Source organism: Mytilus trossulus, chromosome 4 (genome assembly GCF_036588685.1).
Source record: "Mytilus trossulus isolate FHL-02 chromosome 4, PNRI_Mtr1.1.1.hap1, whole genome shotgun sequence".
NCBI lineage: Eukaryota > Metazoa > Mollusca > Bivalvia > Mytilida > Mytilidae > Mytilus > Mytilus trossulus.
In genome coordinates this window covers 26,355,106-26,372,854 of record NC_086376.1, presented here as the reverse complement: position 1 = coordinate 26,372,854, position 17,749 = coordinate 26,355,106, and the positions used below count along the sequence as shown (strand labels likewise).

At 31.3% G+C, this 17,749-nt stretch overlaps 1 protein-coding gene across 14 annotated transcripts in view; it reads right to left on the bottom strand.

The window, feature by feature from the left end:
- Positions 1-1,076: 1,076 nt before the first annotated feature.
- The window catches only part of LOC134714969 (myb-like protein W), a 29,455-nt gene continuing 12,782 nt past the window's right edge, over positions 1,077-17,749 (bottom strand). For 8 of the 14 annotated variants that reach the window (XM_063576735.1, XM_063576734.1, XM_063576730.1 and 5 more), the window contains exons 2-3: positions 15,034-15,176; positions 1,078-2,559 (exon numbers count right to left, since the gene is read on the bottom strand). In XM_063576735.1, coding sequence (XP_063432805.1) covers positions 1,228-2,559; positions 15,034-15,099 — 1,398 coding nt within the window. In that variant the 5' untranslated portion in view covers positions 15,100-15,176 and the 3' untranslated portion in view covers positions 1,078-1,227. Of the gene's footprint in view, positions 2,560-11,016; positions 11,497-15,033; positions 15,177-17,749 lie in introns of those variants that run through there. The other 6 variants (XM_063576741.1, XM_063576739.1, XM_063576738.1 and 3 more) reach the window with 2 other exon arrangements.

Here is a 17,749-nt window from a genome sequence, read left to right as displayed (position 1 = left end):
CCCGTACAATGTAAAAAAAGGTGACATTGGAAAACAATAAGTGTTAGTTATCAGTGACCACAAGGAAAGATCAATTGAAACTATTTCCAAATATAAACGATAGCACCCCGAATGACAACCGGTTAAATTTGTGAAATCATGGAGGAGTATTCGGATAAGACTTCTTGAGGGACTGAGGTATGAACATGTGCCCCTCCTTACATTCGAGTATGATATAAAAATAAGAGAATCTAGTATGATTGCAAATGAGACAACTTTCCACCAGAGACCAAACGATGTAAAAAAGCCAGCAACAAATAGTCTTCGAATTAAGCCTTCAGGCATGAGCAAACCCATACCACACAGTAAGCCAATAAGATACCTACACGACAATTGTAAAAGAATTCAAACGAGAAATCAAACGGTCTTATCTATGTACAAAACAAAAATATGTAGAAAATAAAATAAGTTCTACTGTATATTCTCATTGGATATTCAGTAATTATTAACAGGGATACTTAATGGAAAGCTGTAGATTAAGTACTTTGTTAAAACAGCAAAGAGTGAAATAAAGAATTGATGAATATTAAAATAGTTATCAAAAGTACAAGGATTATAATTTAGTACGCCAGACGCGCGTTTCGTCTACATAAAACTCATCAGTGACGCTCATATCAAAATAGTTATATAGCCAAACAAGTACAAAGTTGAAGAGCATTGAGGATCCGAAAATTCCAAAAAGTTGTGCCAAATACAGCTATGGTAATCTAGTCCTGGGACAAGAATATCCTTAGTTTTTCGAAAAATTTAAAGTTTTGTAAACAGGAAATTAATAAAAATGACCACATAATTGAGATATTCATGTCAACACAGAAGTGCTGACTACTGGGCTGGTGATACCCTCGGGGACAAAACGTCCAACAGCAGTGGCATCGACCCAGTGGTGTAAAATGTTGGGTGTTTTTTTCATCAAAAAACAAATGTGAGATACAGCTATAAACATATACCATCAAATACAAGGCTTCCGACATACACACACAACGGGGCGAAGTCAAACAGCAAATAGCAGTTTTTGCATTTATTTCTAATGCCTGTTATTTCATTTTACCATTGTCATAATGATAAATTACTTTTATTCCAGATATCTTTGATGAGTTTATTTATTATACACAAATGTAAAAAAAAATGTGTAATTTTAATGAATGCTGAATATAATGATTATATGAAATGAATCATGATAATGATTGATCAATCTATATTGTGAACAATTTTCAATAATCCGAAAGCTTCTGTCCAAGACACAGAGTTGTTCCGCGAATGATTTGGCGAAGACTTGGAACTGTTAATTGATGGGAGAAGTTTTGAAGATGTAGATCGAGTTGATAAATTCGTATATCTACGCCCTTCTTCGGCAATACCATTCTTAATCATTTCCTCCTTTCGGAATTTCTTGAATTCGTCGCTAAAACCAGAGATACTTTTGTTTCGTTTAAATTTCTTTAGAGGAGATGTGCCATTAAGCGATGAATGTTTGTCACTTCTGTCTGTTAGTTCTGTTTCTAAAGATGCCACATTATTGTCTGTATCAACATTGTTATCGTAAAAATCAAATTTTTCTTCATTGTTTGATGCATGGTCGCCATAACCATATTTCATTGGGTAAATAATTGACGCTTGCTTTCGTAAAGATGCTGAAACCGCTGCATCCGTACTACCTTTCGGAATCCTGGAGTTTCTTCGTTCTGCTCGGCGTTTTTCTACACTCTCATTGACTCCACTTTTTGTGGCAAGAACATGAACCATATCAAAAAGTTTATTTGTGTTGTGTGAATGTTTAAGCTTTATAATATCAGAAAAGGACACAATTTGCTTTCTAGGCTTCAGCGGCCTGAGTGTCAGTGATAACAAAGGACTTAAATAATTCTCAATAGATTGTGTTGTATCTGATGTCGAGGATGGAATAGTTTCTGATGTTGAGAATGAATTAGTTTCGGATGTTGATGGCTTATTCTCAAGTTCTTCATTTTCATTTTCTTGGTTTGTTTCTTGTTCATTTTCGTCTTCAGTAATTGCTGGAAGTACTTCAAATGGGTTCAAAGACTGTTCATTTTGCTCGTCTTTTGTGCTACTCTTTTTGTTTTTATTTTTATTATTGTCTTCAAAAGTTTCGTTATTGTTTTCGTCATTTAGAATACTATTTTCATCATGTTTGTGTTTTAGCGTATTTTCAGCTGAATGTTCCATACTGACGCCATTTTCTAAATTCAATACAGCATGAATCTGTTCCCATTGTGCGATATGTTCACGTTCTCTCTCTTCTCTTTCTAATATCACTTTTTCTCGTTTTTCTTTAACTAGTTTGTGTTGTTTCTTTTTCTTTGAATAACGCACCATAGATTTTCGTAGCATCCTTTGTTCTCGTGATATATTATTAATTGAGATTATCATATCTTTCCTATACACGTTTGTTTGACGTTTACATTCCACTTCACTGCTAGCCACTCTAGTTACGGTCACTTTGCTTATTTCACTCTGAATTCCGGCTGCGCGAGCATAGGAGGAATTGGCCATAGCCATCTCCTGAAATTGAAAAAATAAGATATAAATTACCTACTATGGTGGCTTTTTATGTTCTACACAGCTATTTTTACAGAATGGAGGCGAAATATACCAAAAGGGACATTCAAATTTATAAGTCGAAAAGTAGACTAACAACGCCATGGTAAAAAAGTAACAAGACAAACAGACACCTTACACAAACCACAACAGAAAACTGAAGACGGTCAGGGATCAACACGAACCCAACCAAAATATGGGCTGTCTCAGGTGCTTCGAAAGGGTAAGCAGAGCCTGTTCCACATGTGGTACCCGTCGTATTGTTAATATAACTTCAAAACCAAGTGATAAGTATAATTCGGTAGGTTACATTTGGAGAAAAAGGGAAGGGAATGTAGTAACGACAATTGGAACATATCCGTTGTTATCTCTGAAACAGATATTCCATAACGGTCAACCAACTCGTAATGGCGTCTGTAAAATTTACGAGGGAATGATTTCAACTTCATCCTTTGGAACTCATGGTTTAATGTCCTTGTGACAAAAAACAAAATAGTATTAATTTGGCGAGTACCGGTATATGTTAATATAATTTACAAACCCGGTACAATGTAGTACAGCATGTACAGTATTTACTGACTGAAATCGTTTAGCGTCATCCATTTTGCTTTTATTTTGCTTGTGATGACAACGTGGATACATTAGGATAAAACTTCCAATGATACAATTTTCCATAGAACCATACTAATTTTCAACTTCAAAGTTTCTCAAGAAGCATTAACAAGGAGTACATGACTGAAATTCAGAACATGAATTAATATTTGTTGAATTTACATTTTTTAAACGTTAAGAAGAGTAAATAGATATAGGAAGATGTGGTGTGAGTGCCAATGAGACAACTCTCAATCCAAATAACAATTTAAAAAGTAAACCATTATAGGTTAAAGTTAAGAATAGTAAGTATACTGTAGATGTAAATATAAAACAAATATTTAAAAGACGTCAAATCAAACAAAAATATGATATATTGATTAATAACTTTGATGTCTAAGACCTTTTAATATTATACAAATATGAATTATAGATAAATGAAAAATTCTAAAATAACAATGATTCGTTAGGACGACAGAATAAGATATAACAATTTGTTATTTGATGTGTCAAAAAATTCACAGCTTTTCGGTTGAAATGTATGGCTTGTAGTACTTTTGCTTACATATACTGTCATTTAGGGTAGAGTAGTTCAAAAATGGTTAAGCCTTAAACATATATATAATAACAATATAATCTAAATGTAGATGCCTTTCAAACACCAATAGTTTATTTCTTATCTCTTTGGCCTACTTTTTCTACAAATGTCTTTCAATAACTGGGAGAAATTATGTTTAGTTTTGCTTTCCGTGTCAGAGATTTTTTTCTTAGAAAAAACTTCTAACTAAAGCTTTCAATAAAAATTCATATTTTATTGGCCGATACTTTAGTTATATCTAAAACCTTGGACACAATTGATGACGGTTTATTTTTCTATTTCTTTTTCTATTCTTCATTCAAGAATGACGGTTATCGACTATAAGTAGAAAACCAACCTAGTAATGCAGTCTTTATATCAGAAACACAATGTCACAAGAGCATACAAGAAAAAAGGCATGACTTCCTTGTTTATTTTTATTTTTCTTGTTTGTAAATGCAGATTGATATAAAATGATATCGTAGATATATACATGATCTGCATTTGAAGGCTGTCATTGATTTAAACTCAATGAAAACCAAATGCATATCAGATTTGAAAGCGCGACTTTTAATTGAGGCGTCCGCTGTCGAGTACGGTATATGTCTAGATCTTAGTTGAATAATGTTTTGATTTGAACAAAAAACAATTAGTTTTAGATAGTGCCAGATACTTAAACATATAGTTTCTCATCAGCGTACTGGAGCAATTTCTTGTAAAAACGATGTCGTTTCAAAATTTCCAATTTATCGAATTTTTTTTATTCTATTAAATTATATGTTTTCCGTTCGATATCAATCGAATGACATTTACCTTTATAACAGCTTTGTAAATTCCATTTTCATACAATCCGTTACAACTGCTGTCATTCGGATCATATGCTTTAAACTTTGTCATCATGATAGGAACGGGACTGGTGCAGAACTGACTCAAACCGAAGTCTGTTCATTCTTTTATGGACCAGTTTTAATTCCATTACATGTAATATATGTTTCACGGTTATCAACATTTAAATTGTTTTATATTTTCCACGGATATTGAGTTGACAATAAAATCAAACGAATTGTTACACTAGAAATACGATTGAAACTATTTGACTGACTTTTATTAACGACATTTTTTGTATTACACTGCTAGATATCACGAGATAAGATAATTAATATATTCAGTAATTGAACTTTTCTGTTCTAAGTATGGTGCTTGGCATTAAACTATTGAATTCAATACTTATTTGTAATAAACGGTTGATGGGAATTAATAGAACATAAACATTATAGAAACAATTCAAAACACCCATTGTGGCCTCATAAAGTTTATGCAGCTTTTTTAATGAATTAATTTAGTAAATTAAAGGAAACCTATACGTAAGAATGAATACGAGATTCTGCTTCTGTATCAGTCGGCAGACGATCAATATCCCGGATGATGACTTTGGTGACATTTAGAATGACTTATTTGTTTACAAAGGCCAATAAATTACTCATTGATTATCGTGTTTCAGTGATGACAAAGTTGCATCAAGTTACTTTATAGTTCTGCATCATTTACTGATAAAACAACATTGTTGTCCTAGCAAAAATAATTTAGATGAATTTATTCTAAGGAGACAAATACCTGACATTATTTAATAATATCTAAAGAGTTAAAGACTCAAATGTAAATATAGATTTCTGCTGGTCTAAATGACGCATTGAAATTCTAGAAGCCATTTTCTAAACAAACTTAAAACTTTTGAAACTGACCTAGAATGATCAAACATCGGAGTAGTCATTATGGTCGCTTTATATACTTTCAAGATTTTGAGTGCTTCATATCTCCTCTTTCAATGTCGAGAAGTGGGACAAGGTAGGGTACAGAAACATTCCTATTTAGTAGGCCCGAGGACACAGTTACCGTCCTTTGATTTTGTACAAGATAGATAAATGTGGTGACAAATCTCCCTCCATGTCACTTTGTATATATGAAGATAACTATGAAATAGGTCAAAGAGAGACCTAAACTGGTCCGCCGTTCTATCTATAGCTTCGCACCGAAGGTCAGTGTAGCGATAAGTGAACGCAACAGGGGTCCAGTTTAAGATAGGCCTTCATCACAGCTCACTGGCTCATCCTGAACAGTAGGCTATAAAGTGACACACTGAATTGACTAGTATACAGCAATTCAAACAGGAAAACCATCTAATTTAACTCTGTCATTCCATCTCAATCTCCGTATCGAAGTGTAGGCTAGCGATAAGTAAACACAGCAGGGGTCCAGTTTACGGTCTTGTCTATATAAAACAAAAAAAGCGGAAACTAGACACTGTCACACCTAAGAATTAAACAGACAAACGACAACCACTGAAAACAAGTCTGATCCCCAGAACTTGGACATTTTATAAGTTGCAAATGTTCACACAAAATTTCTAAAATAATTTCTTTATATTTTATGCTTAAATTTTTAAGTAGGGGGATGAAATTACATGATTTATTAAAACATTCTAGGTTAATTTTTTTATGTACAGTAGTGTTTTAGTCTAGTTACAAAAAGGTAAAAAAAATGGTTTGTCTAAAGATGTCAAACCTGAATTAAAGACATATAATTGTCCATATTTTAATTGTATGCACCATGAAAAGGCAATGTAAGATATATACAGACTACGGTTTAAATTTTTCTACCAAACAAACAAACAAACAAACAAACTAAAGTTCTGTAAATGCTAGTATAAACTTTGATGTAATACAAACGTTAGTGTCAAAGAGACCAACGAGACTTTAAATGTCTATATACAAAACTTTGATTAAGTTATATCCTATGTAAATTAATATTCAGATCTTATTAAATATGAATATTTAGAGTGGAAACTCTATTTAAACCTGCATGAAATATGTAAGAAAGTTTTTGACCGATATTTTTCATTATATTTGTATCGGTTCACATAATACAAGTGATCAATCATGATATAATGGCATTGACTGCTGATAATTTTCATTTCTTTTGTGCGGTTTTACGCTTTATAATATGAAGTCATCATTTCATCAAGTCAGAACTTTGATAGTCTGTAACGTCAATTGATTTTAATTCGTTCGGGCCGTTTATTGCTTTCAAATGTTTTTGTTCCATATCATACAATTTATTAATAAAATATCTAGTTCATCAGTGTAACTATCCTGTGGTTTATATGATGTAGGAAACATTCGTATTTCTTGTGAGGAGAATATAACTTCATTAACAAAATACAACGAACAGTCTACGGGGCGCCGAATGGGACTCTTGTGGTTTTGTACAAAATTCAATTCTGTCATAACAAAATCATTTTTGTCTTACAAAACTATGTGATACAGACTTGTTTTGTGAAAACTTCAATTTTGTGATGACAAAATTCATTTGTGTAGACAAAATTCATTTTTGTCATGACAAAATTCATTTTTGTAGACAAAATTCATATTTGTCATGACAAAAGTCAATTTTGTCTAAAAGGTATGCAAATATAAACATATTTGCATACAAAATTGACTTTTGTTACCTGATATGGAAATTAAAGTCACAAAAGTCAATTGTGTGAGGTAAGATTCAATTTTGTGAGACAAAATTGACTTTTGTGAAACAAAATTAACTTTTGTGAGACAAAATTAACTTTTGTGAGACAAAATTAACTTTTGTGAGACAAAATTGACTTTTGTGAGACAAAATTGACTTTTGTGAGACAAAATTGACTTTTGTGAGACAAAATTGACTTTTGTGAGACAAAATTGACTTTTGTGAGACAAAATTCAATTTTGTGAGACAAAATTCAATTTTGTTGACACAAAAGTCAATTTTGTTAATTTTGTTGAGACAAAAGTCAATTTTGTCAATTTTGTTGAGACAAAAATCAATTTTGTCAATTTTGTTGAGACAAAAGTCAATTTTGTCAATTTTGTTGAGACAAAAGTCAATTTTGTTAATTTTGTTGAGACAAAAGAGAATTTTGTCAATTTTGTTGAGACAAAAGTCAATTTTGTCAATTTTGTTGAGACAAAAGTCAATTTTGTCAATTTTGTTGAGACAAAAGTCAATTTTGTCAATTTTGTTGAGACAAAAGTCAATTTTGTGACGACAAAATTCATTTTTGTGACGACAAAATTCATTTTTGTGACGACAAAATTCAATTTTGTAACAACAAAACTGACTTTTGTCTCAACAAAATTGACTTTCGTGAGACAAAAATCAATTTTGTTAATTTTGTTGAGACAAAATTCAATTTTGTTAATTTTGTTGAGACAAAATTCAATTTAGTCAATTTTGTTGATACAAAATTCAATTTTGTTGAGACAAAAGTCAGTTTTGTCTCACATTGGTCAATTTTGTCTCACAAAAGTCAATTTTGTTGATCACATTGGTCAATTTTGTCTCACAAATGTCAATTTTGTCAATTTTGTTAAGACAAAATTCAATTTTGTCAATTTTGTTGCGACAAAAGTCAGTTTTGTCTCACATTGGTCAATTTTGTCTCACAAAGGTCAATTTTGTCAATTTTGTTGATCACATTGGTCAATTTTGTCAATTTTGTGTAACAAAAGTCGATTTTGTATGCAAATTAGTTCACAGAAACCAAACTAAACTAATTTGAATACAAAATTGATTTTTGTCGCCCAATTTTCAAATTAGGTAACAAAAGTCAAGTCTGTGGAGCAAAAATGAATTTTGTCATGACAAAAGTGGCTTTTGTCCGCTGATAGATAATTTTGTATGACAAAATTTTAAATTTGTAGTATGATACAAATTTTGTTAAACTGAACTCATTTTTGTTGAACAAAAGTCACTTTTGTCCGTACAAAATTGAATTTTGAGTACAAAACCACAAGAGTCCCATTCGGCGCCCCGTACAGTCTACAGTAAAAATTCTTCATCAAACGTACAACAGAAATTGATACAGCGAAACCACTTAACCTACCTTTATGACTACAGTGACAATAGTTTACTCACTGATCACAATAAAATACTACGGAAGCGTATTAGGGACATAGAAAAAATAAAATTGTCAGTGAACTTTTTTTTCAAAGTCGAATATTTGACATTTCAAATCTCAAAATTTCGACTTTAACTCGAAATTTTAACTTTTCTTATCTTAAAATTTTAACTTTCTAAAATCTTGAAATTTCGACTTCTTTTAAACTGAATATTTCGATTTTTCTAAACTCGAAATTTCGACTTTTTCTAAACTCGAAATTTCGACTTTTTCTAAACTCGAAATTTCGACTTCTTTTGAACTCAAAATTTCGACTTTTTTAAAACTTAAAATTTCGACTTTTCCTCAGTATTTATACGTTTGCGATTACCACATTCACAGTCATTTATATCAACGAGGCGGAGAGCCATTTACATCACAAACTTCATAATAAAAAAAAGAAGATGTGGTATGATTGCCAATAAGACAACTATCCACAAAAGATTAATAAGCATATTTTAATTATCTAAACCATTTTAAAGAGGTTATTTTAGATAGAAAATCTTGTTCTTGCCAAAGAATAAATAAATTATGTTTCACGTTCAAATACATATTTCAAGTCTGGACTTCAGATATGTGTATCAAGTAACCCCGCTATTCCGACACACCTATATTACGACATACTTTTATTCAACAGTTTGGTATATAAAGACAAGGGTTAATATTTGGGTTATAAGAATGCAAACTTCCAAAACTAGAAAACTGGGGCAGCTCATTGGTCGTTCTGAATATGCATGGCATTTTTTTGCTACTTGATTTACCATTGTTTAAACATGGCAAAGTCAGTGACTTGCTTTTGGTATACCAAACAGGCCTTTGCAACTGTGATGCTAAATGTCCTCAGATCTGACGATCCTATGACAGTGTCGTGGAAACTAAAACATGGAATATTGGGGGGGGGGGGGGGGATTCTGTCAACATGCATGTTCTTTACGAATGGTTTCTTTAATATTAATGCTAATCCATATCTTAATTTAAGAACAAAACCAGTTTCTGAATATAAATTGCCAAAATAAGTAAATGACGCTTTAATAATTTGCGTCCTTGTCTACTCCTTCTGAAATTGTAATACCTGTTTGAATACTAACATTAAAGTTTTAAAAGTACTTAGAAAAAGTAAAAATTTCGAGATTTCAACAGTCGAAATTTTAAGATCAAAGTCGCTATTTCGATTTAAAAACAAAGTCGAAATTTTGAGTTTAAAATAAGTTGAAATTTCGATTTTAGAATTAGTCGAAATTTCGAGTTTTAAAAAGGTCGAAGTTCTGAGTTTAAAATAAGTTGAAATTTCGAGTCTTAAATAAGTCGAAATTTCGAGTTTAAAATAGGTCGAAATTTCGAGTTTTTAAAAAGTCGAAATTCCGAGTTTAAAGTGGAAATTTTGACTTTTTATAAGTTGAAATTTCGAGTTTTAAAAAAATCAAAATTTCGACTTTTTGAAAAGTCGAAATTTCAAGATTTTAGAAAGTCAAAATTTCAAGTTAAAGTCAAAATTTCGGGATTTGAAAAGTCAAAATTTCAAGTTAAAGTCAAAATTTCGAGATTTGAAAAGTCAAAATTTCGACTATGAAAAAAAAATGTTCACTGCCAATTTTATTTTTCTATGTCCCTAATACGCTTCCGTAAAATACAACCCAACAACAGCACTTCATCCAAGAACTAAACTCCAACTATGTTAAGTTGTAAAATTGAGACCGCTTAACCGCAAACCGTAAACACATTATAAAGAAACCACTTAATTAACAAACAGACTTATGAGAAACCTCTTTACAAACACACTATAAAGAAGCCACTTTTCCAACAGACTACAGAGAATCCAGTTTAGCAACAGACTTAAGGGATATTAAAATGTTATTGTCGAAACACGGTTTGGAGGACACGTGTGGCTTCATTTTTGAAAGAATTAGGAATGTGTGTAATTTAAAATTGTATATGCAATAAACTTTTCGGAGTTAAAATGGTCAGTTCTTTTGGAAGTCAAACTTAATTTTAAAATAAAATCATTTTACGGTTCACAAAATTTGATATTATTGCTCGAATATTAATCGTCTTAAAATATGGAATCGATGAAAAGTTTATTCTCTTTGATTGTGTATCAAAATTCGGTTATTATACGTTTGTGTGATGTGTTGATAACTTTTTTGGTAGAAATAGTATCATATCATACAAATAAATGATAAGTGTTCGATTAACATTAAAATCATATAGAAAATCATATAAAATTGATTTTGTATGAAATTATTTTCAAATTTATTTACTGTTAAAATTTAGAAAAAAACAATACCTTGTTATACTCCGTCCTAATATATCGTGAAAATTGTTCATCCTCAGTCCGCAGTTGTAATGGCTTAAGTCTCATTTCAAAAACTATTCCTCTTTGAATACCTTACACTAAACTGATTAAATTTATTCTTGTTTGTAACGCGATTTCAAATCACACAATTCTGCTATTTGTTCACAATGTGTGAACTACGAAATGCAAACAAACTTTTCCTATGTGATTTAATTTAAATTCCACAATTATCTCAACAAATCCGATCGTCGAGTCGCAGGAAATAGATTTACAGACAAGGATGAAAGATTAATCTTTGAAACAACCATTCAAGATGTCTACATAGCAACTGCATCCGTTCCAATAATGACAAAGCCAACAGACATAATCTTATAGACTTCCATGTGAATAGGTAGCAACAATGAACAAGTATAACAAACACTATAGTCAAATGAATGGCTGTCAACTGAAGTTTATTAATTGAAAGTATGCACGAAAGATAAAAGTTTGATGTTCTGTACACTTTTCGAGCAAGCAAACATATATTTGACAGAGTCAAGAGCTATTAATATTAATATGTTTGCATACAATCATTGTGAAGGTAATCATAAACTACTGACTGACAAAAGAATAGTTGGCTATGTCTTTTTAGCTATTTATTACAGGATCTTTATGTTTACATAATTGTAAAACTGCGTCAAAAAGTCCAAATGATCATAAAGGTTTTTTAAATCCTCAAGTATTGAAATTTAGAATACCACTGTAAAATGGGCTTAAGTCTTTTTCACTGTACTCAAATATCTTTTCACTTTGCGTAGATAAAAGCAAATTAGATTTCAACAAACCGAAGAATGTAAAATGATAACTTTTGATGACGTCGTTCAATTAACTATATAACATTGTTTTCGCATCCATATGTGAATTCACAATACATGTACTGCATGGACAAAGCAAACTACACCTTGAAATAGATACCCAACATAGCTATGACAGTTTAAATCATGAGCTTTTTGTCAGACCTCCTTGATAGTGACTTGCTAATTACACGGAAGCTTCTAACCAAAGATTCTTAACTATGACTTCAAATGTTGTTTTTTTCCTTATCGGAGGAATTTATGAATTGCCCCCATAGTGAAAGGATTCCTTTATGGCTTGTTAACCCTTATGGAATACCCAAGTTCAACAAGGCTACGGTGCATATTCTGTCTGTTGAATTCGTTTTATTCTTTCGTAGTTCATGGAATCGTCAACGAGTAGTACTAATGTACTTATCACTTCAATTGTTATCGTGATGTGCAAAAAAAGTAAAATCACAAAAATAGTGAACTCCGTGTAAAATTCAAAACGGAAAGTACCTAATCAAATGGTAAAATCAAAAGCTCAAACACATAACACGAATGGATAACAACTGTCATATTCCTGACTTGGAACAGGATTTTTCTCATTTAGAAAATGATTGATTCAACCTGGTTTTATAGCTAGCTTAACCTCTCACTTGTATGACAGTCGCATGGATTTAACATAAGTCATTAAATGGGACTAAAGATAGTATAGTTCGTGAAAATTGCATAAAAAAGAGCTTTGAATTTAAATCAACTTTTAAAAAAAATAAAAAATGCAAAGCAATAAGCATTTCACCAAACACCAAACAACTTCTATATTATCACTTGTTTTTAAACATTTTGACTCAAAGGAACACCCAAGGTAAATATTTAGAAATATTTGATGTTTGAAACATACAAACACTTTAACATTCATATATCTATGTACATTTTATTTAATAATTCAGAGACTTGTTTGCCCCGTCAAACGTCCTGGTTTTATCAAATATTTTAATTGCCATGACACAAACAGGGACCATTTTATGTTACGGAACATTGTCTATTTGAAAAACGTCCTATGTGCAAATGTATCTATTTGAGTTTAACTGAGCAGCAATCATTCGTAAAATAATTCCTTTTATTCCGCCTACTATAATGCTCTGAATTTCTTTTGAGCTGCTGGAATAGTGCATTAAACGGTTATCAAAATTTTGCTTTTAATTGCTAACAATATCTTGCGTAAAACGGTTCTTTAAAACGAATTGAACATCGTGTTTACAGTTGCTGTTAAAATAAGATGACGCTTCGAATTGTCCTTATCATAGAACTATACTTTTCAAAATGTCTAAAACTACTCTCCGTGTATTGTTGTATTGCTGGGATCAAAAGAGGGACGAAAGATACCAAAGGGACAGTCAGTGCTTCAAAATACTCTCAATATAACGCTTTTTATTGCTCTCAGTCCAGCCTAGAGTCACTAATTATAAATATAAAAAAATAATGCTCATTGATGAAGGTCGTACATTAACCTATAGTTGTTTCCTTCCACGTCAGTTGGTTTCTGAGTTTTCTCATTCGCAATCATACCAAATCTTTCTCATTTTTACAAATAAAAACTGACCTCTTTAAAAGTTGTGTACTATTGAGATCTCCTTTTTGTGTAAGTTTAAGAGTTTTTATTTCCATTAATTTATAGTGTTTTATATTTGCAATTTACAGAAATCTAATTTTTTATCCTTAAATGGTTTCGTTAAATCACTTACCGGATAAAAAGTCATAATTGCTGGGGGTTTCATGTTCCTGATAGCTAAACATTTATTATTAATTATATTCAAATGTGGACACACTTTTGTCTTTCGTTAAAGAATCTTACAAACAAATATGCATACTGTGACCAGCTTGTATATATAATACATGAAAATACTTCTTTAGTCGAATGAAAAATTAATAAGTAGATGGAAACTTATACTGCTGTTGTTATGGTATCGAAAAAACAAATAGTAAGAAAATATAAGTCTGATATGTCTTGAAATAAAAAAGATTTTTTATAATATGGAATAGTCATGATGGTTTATAATTTTAATTCTATTGCAATTTGTACGAAAAAGTTGATTTTTTAAAATTTTGTTTCATGTCAAAGGAAATTTTCCACAGTCGAGCACTCATAACATTTTGTGTGTGTGTGGAAAACGTTTAATATTTAGGACATCTAGCATTCTGAACGTGAATTTCGATTTTTATACATCATCCATTAAACTTACGACGTAGATGGACTTGTTTTCACTTTAAAATAACCTTATCCAAGAAAATCAAATAAAAAATCAATTACAAGCATAGCTGTTATTTAAAATGTATCGAGTTGTCCTTTTGTTGTCGTGAACAAGACTGCTGAATGCATTCCCGCTATTTTTTCTATATTAGGACATCGACACGCTGTGCTGAATGGATCTTGCCGTAATGCACTTTAATTTCTTTAATAAAAAATTCAAAAGCACTACAAATAACAGTTATTTATAATTAAATTAAAGATGATTCCATTAGATATTTTATATTACTTTTTAAGTACTAGACAATGACATTATTCGAATGAAACGCATCTTTAAGAAAGAATAAACAAGTCACGGTGAAACGGTCTTGCTTTCCGGTTTCAGCCATTCGTCTCTTTACCGAGGTCTCAACATTCACAGTTGGAAATACATTTACAAAATAAGGTCTACAAGTTTTTTGAAGAAGTCGAAAAAAAGATCCATAACAATTCAAATGGATTCGTTCCAACGATTCATTATTCTAAAGTTCAGATATTATTTAGATTATGTTAATTGATAATGATCGTTTAACACGTACAAGTTTCCTTTATAGTAAGGTTTGTTTAAATGTTGAACACAAATATAATTCGACATACCAAATGCTTTGAAAATAAGGTCAGTTTCGGTGTTGAGTGATTTTTTTAGTGGAACAGTTGAAAGGCTGCCCATGCCGGTCATGGCTTGTTGGAGAAAACAAATTTTGCTTTTGAAAATTAAAACGATGGCAAAATGTACAGTATCATCATATTTATTTATTACACAACTAGGGATGTTAATCGAATATCACATTATTTTAATAACCCTGGGTGTAAATTCCTGTAAAAAAAAGATTCAATTACAGAATTCCATAAAGTAAATTTTTGACCATTTAAAACTAATGTTTGATTAGATAATATGCGTACCTTATTGATCATTTGTTTATTAGATAATATGCGTACCTTATTGATCATTTGTTTAAAATAGCTCATTGTAATGGATGGTTGGTCGCCTCAGAGATCATCAAGTAGTATCTCAATATTGCATAATAGCAAAACTATTCCATTTCCTGCAGAAAAAGAGAAAATTAAATATCAAATAAACAGTTTGAATATTTTGTTCAGGATATGAACCATTAGATATATATTCATAATAATTGAATCTTTTCAGTGTATATCGGGAGCTGTACTGACAATCAGCAAAAGAAAAGGTTGCATATTAAAAAGCAATTTATATTAGAAAAATAGATATGACGACAAAATACATTTAAAACGTTGGTGGGAGATATTGAACAAGACATTTAATATTATTGACAATAGGCTGACCTGTGTTTATTTAGAATTATCGATTTTTCACAATATTTTACAGGGATTGTTTTTCTGTAGGACACTATCATTGTTCTTTAATATTTCAGAAATTGGTGTATGCTATATGTTTCAACTATATAGAAAGTAAAGAATTACTGTCACAACTGGATCAAGATAAAGACAGTCCGGGAGATTTCATTTTATCAAATTTCCACAATTCTTCAAAAATATTTTACGTAGGCAATAAAATCATTTAGTTTAAACACACCGAACAAGATAAACAAACATTCAAGTAGTTTATTAAAAAAAAGCCATATTGAGAGGCTATCTTAATACGCCCAGCTTCTTATAATAGATGTCCAGTTTAATTCATAAGTGGTTCGTCTCACATAACTGTCTCTTTACATACTGAATATTCACGGGGTCGTCCCAACAGGCTATTAAGAATTTAGTATTTTGTAATATTGAAAATATAATTAGTTTAATATTCTGTGTGATATTACTTTACCAGATTGATTGATTGGTTTCCCATGTTTATTTTCTACATTTTTACATCTTTCCTACATTCAAGGATTTGTATGGTAACTATACAAATTCTTGCTACAGTTAGGTGATAAATGTTCACACTAAAATCTATTTAAATTGCAGTTTCAAAAAGTTTGTATACTGATGCTTACCAGGCGATATATAAAAAAAAGTAGTGTCTTGTACAGGGACTTGCTGAAAAAAGAGGGACTAAACATATTAGAGGGACATTTAAACTCATAGATCGAAAATAAACTGACAACGCCATGGATAAACAACAAAAAGAGACAAACAGACAAATAAAAGTACACCAGACACAAAATAAAAAACGAAAGACTCAGCAACACGAACCCGAAAATGTGTGTGTGATATGATGAGCTCCGAAAGGGTAAGCAGATCCTGCTCCACACATGGCACCCGTTGTGTTGCTCATGTTATTACAAACCCGGTAAATAGTCTAATTCGGTAGGTCACATTCGTGAAAATGGAACGGAATAGTATTCACGACATAAGGAACATATCCAAAACATTGATCTTAGAGACTTTTAGACGTGTATAAGCCACTAAGTAGCAGAACTGATCGAAATGTATGATCATTTGAATTTTCCTCCCAGTGGCTAACCAATTAGAGATTATTGACTCGCTATCTTAGTTGGTGGTCGGTTATGAATATATGATATATATAAAGCATTGGTGGTATTCTATTAAAATTTATAAGACATTCTATTAAAAAATAATAATCCACTTACAATAATATATACTGGGTGCTTAGATAAATGCAACACTCCATTTATATGATATTTACTGAGTAAAGAAACTTGCTTAAACATAGCTAATTCGATATTTCATTTTGTCCAGTTCTAATGGTCTGTATGTTCACTACTATGGCGTCGTAATTGTTGTTCAGTGGTTTACATTATTCAAGGATTGTATAGTTTAATATACAAATACTTGCATTATTTAAGTCTGAGAATTTTCTGAAAATCTTATTTCAAAACATTGCAAAGCACGAATTGACGAGGTTAAAGGAAAGACAACAATTGTAAAATTATATTAATTAAAAAGCATTTCATGATACACTTCATAAAAAGAAGAATACTGTAACGTGTTACTTAATTTCAACAGGAACATATATATTGCCTGTTGATATACTGTTCCCAGGTTTCTCAACTAAATATACATCCATGCGTTTAGTCACCCGTCCGCGCAATTGAAGCTTTCATAATGATAGTGTTTACCTGAAATTGAATATCACTGAAAAAAGTCAAATTGACTTGGACATTCGATATGAATATAAATGTAGATGCGAGATATAAAAAAGGAAGAGGTTGCATGATTGCAAATGAGATGATTCTTCACAAGAGACGAAAGTGCAGAAAAAAATTAACAACTACATGTCACCATATGGTCTGCAACAATGGGATAAGACCATATTGCATATAGTCAGTTATGCAACTGAGACATCGAAAAACCATCCAAAACTGTACAAAATAATGATTAAGAAACAAATATGATATATACAGCCCAAACAACATCCACATGTTGCTGACTTGGGGGCTGTGGCGGGGTTTAACTATTTTTAAGGTGTCAACCCGCTCCTTGTGTACATCAATGAGCTTATAACCCAAAGACGCATAGAATATCATTAGTTCACTTTACAGCTAAATGTTTGACTCCAACATTACTCACGTTGTGTTTCAATGTGTGCTCAGTTTACATTAGAGCCTTTTTTGTAGAACTCGCTGAACTTTTATTATTAAATAAATGATCGATATTGCACGTTACATTTACAAATGATAATAAATACTAA